Source organism: Dipodomys ordii, unplaced genomic scaffold, assembly GCF_000151885.1.
Source record: "Dipodomys ordii isolate 6190 unplaced genomic scaffold, Dord_2.0 Scaffold3, whole genome shotgun sequence".
In the NCBI taxonomy this organism is placed as follows: Eukaryota; Metazoa; Chordata; class Mammalia; order Rodentia; family Heteromyidae; genus Dipodomys; species Dipodomys ordii.
Window position 1 is genome coordinate 403,917 of NW_012267219.1, and position 2,591 is coordinate 406,507.

Below are 2,591 nucleotides of genomic sequence, written 5' to 3' on the forward strand. Positions count from 1 at the left end.
GACCTGGCCCTTTGAATAACAGGGAGCGTTGGTGGGTTTGGGCGTGCTGATTCTGGTAACCAGGGATCTTATATTATCAGGCTTCATGAAACCTAAGAGCTTAGGAAGACCTGAAGAGGCCACCTTACTTTTGCACCAGCATCTGCTGCAGAAACCCTGACTTTCTAGCAGTTGTCCAGTCCTTCCTGGATTCCAAGGTGGCTTTACAGTTAGGACAAGGACAGATACAAAATGGTTACAGATACGCTAAGTTTTTTTCTTCCTGCCTTTAGCTAATTTATGAGTTCAAGTGAGGAGCTTTTAATTAATTTATTTTTTTAGTAAAAGGCGTTTAAGTATCTATTGCAGGTAGAGGATACATTGCTAATATTGTATTATATAAAGGACACATTACAAATATTGCATTATATAAAATGCTCCATTTAAAGTTGAGGCAATGAATTTCTTTACTATTCAAATTTATTTGGCAAGCACTTTTTTGACCATGTACCTAAAGGATTGCTTTACCTGCTGGTTCCTCAGGGAGTAAATGAAAGGATTTAGCACTGGGGCAACAGAGGTATTGAGCACTGCTATGCCCTTGCTCAAAGCCACTCCTTCCTTTGCTGAAGTTTTGACATACATGAAAATACAGCTTCCATAAGAAATGGAGATGACGATCATGTGTGAGGAACAAGTGGAAAAGGCCTTTTTCCTCTGCTCAGCAGAAGGGATTCTCAGAATTGTCCTGAGGATGAAGGCATAGGAAAGGATCACTAGTATCAAGGTCATCATGAGGGTGAATACTGCCAGGAAAAATGCCAGGAGTTCCAAGATGGTTGTGTCTGTGCAGGCGATCAGCAGAATAGGAGAAGAGTCACATGTGAAGTGGTCAATGATGTTGGAGTCACAGAAATCCAACTGAAGCCCCATGATGATTGGTGGGAAGATAACAAGGAACCCAGCAAGCCAGGAGCTAATTACAAGCTGGATGCAGACCTTGCTGCTCATTATTGTTGTATAGTGCAAGGGCTTACAGATGGCTACGTAACGATCATAGGACATGGCTGTCAAAAGGAAGAATTCTGTTGAGCCAAGGAGAATAAAGAAAAACACCTGAGTCATACAAGAGTTATAGGAAATGCTCAAATCCCCAGTGACAATGCTGACTAGGAATCTAGGAATACAAACTGTTGTGAATGAGATCTCTAGGAAGGAGAAGTTCCTAAGGAAGAAGTACATGGGTGTTTTAAGGCGTGAGTCTATCAGTGTGAGGGTTATAATAGTCAGATTTCCAGTAATACTCAGTATGTAAGCGAGAAATAGAAATAGAAATATCAAAATATTTAGTGTGGGGTCATCTGTTAATCCCAGAAGAATGAACTCTTTCACAGATGTTTGATTTTTCATTTCTTGGTGTTGATTTCTGCCAGGTCTAAAAATCAAAAGGAAAATTAGTTACTTTGAATGGGGAAACATTTTTTGTTGTCTTATCTGCTCTGATGAAACAATAAATCAGTAACTAATTTGTACAGCATTTTGATAACACATATTCACCACAAAATATGTCTCTTTTCAGCCTTACATAACTATTTGATATTTAATTAATTATTTTGATGTCACTATTAAATGCATGAGTATGAGAAAAATATGCCTACCAAATTTATTTTACTTTTAAAATAATCTAAATTAGATTTTAATGCTAAAAAATTTAAGTATTACTTTATTGTTAAAACACTAACCTATTATCATTTACTTTTTTCTGAAAAAGAAACATTTTCAAATATGTTTTTAAGTTCTTTAATGATGATAATGTCACTTTCCATACATAGATAATATTTTAACGAAAGAATCACAAACATCAATCTAATGTTCATATACCTCTAAATAAAATAAACCTCTAAATATTTTGCAATGTTTCGAAAACTTTGAGCTTTTTACTTTCTAAATAAAATAACAAACTATCAAGATTCTAATAGCCAAATTTAAATGATCTAGCATATATAGTTATTATTCAATAAGAATCTTGAAGTAAAAAATAAAATATCTACTTACAATCATATAATTTCATAGCAGAACTGCCGTGAGATTGCTTAGATCCAAGTGCACTGTTGCTTTCCTCTGATTATCAGTATTTGATGCTTTACTTTTGGAAAATTTGTATCCTTCTCCACCTATGGAGAAGTGCCTTATATAATAATATAATTATATGATATATAGGTAGAGTTTGTCAAAATGGTTCTGGTTATATACAGTGAGATGGAACACACTGTATGCATTGCCCATTAGATGGAAACAAGATTTTTGTATCTGGTAAATAGTCTTCTAATCAGAACTAACCAAAGTGCCCATGAGGTTCTGCAATTAATGGTGAGAAAGCTGGGTGATTCACGCAGCAGCGAAAGCTCTATAGATAGTCCTATCAGTAAATTTGTAGTAAGTCAAAAAGTCAAATAATACAAGAAAATTTTGGTTGAGAGAGTGTCTTTGGTAACTAGTTATTATTTAAGAGTAAAGTATGTGGAGATGAGGTAGATCAGTAGCCTAAATGGACAGTATAGAACTGGATACAACACAGGAATTCAGAACCAAGATCAAGTTTTTCTGTAATG

General features: G+C 35.1%; 1 protein-coding gene across 1 annotated transcript; it reads right to left on the minus strand.

Annotated features, from left to right (window-relative positions):
- Window positions 1-459: 459 nt before the first annotated feature.
- Window positions 460-1,389, minus strand: LOC105988214 (olfactory receptor 6C76-like). The gene has a single exon (XM_013019761.1). The coding sequence runs from the start codon at window positions 1,387-1,389 to the stop codon at window positions 460-462; it is 930 nt and encodes a 309-aa protein (XP_012875215.1).
- Between the last annotated feature and the right edge of the window lie 1,202 nt (window positions 1,390-2,591).

Bases quoted from the DNA above. Each gene is read 5' to 3' on its own strand.
- LOC105988214 (XM_013019761.1), bottom strand. From the start codon at position 1,389: ATGAAAAATCAAACATCTGTGAAAGAGTTCATTCTTCTGGGATTAACA.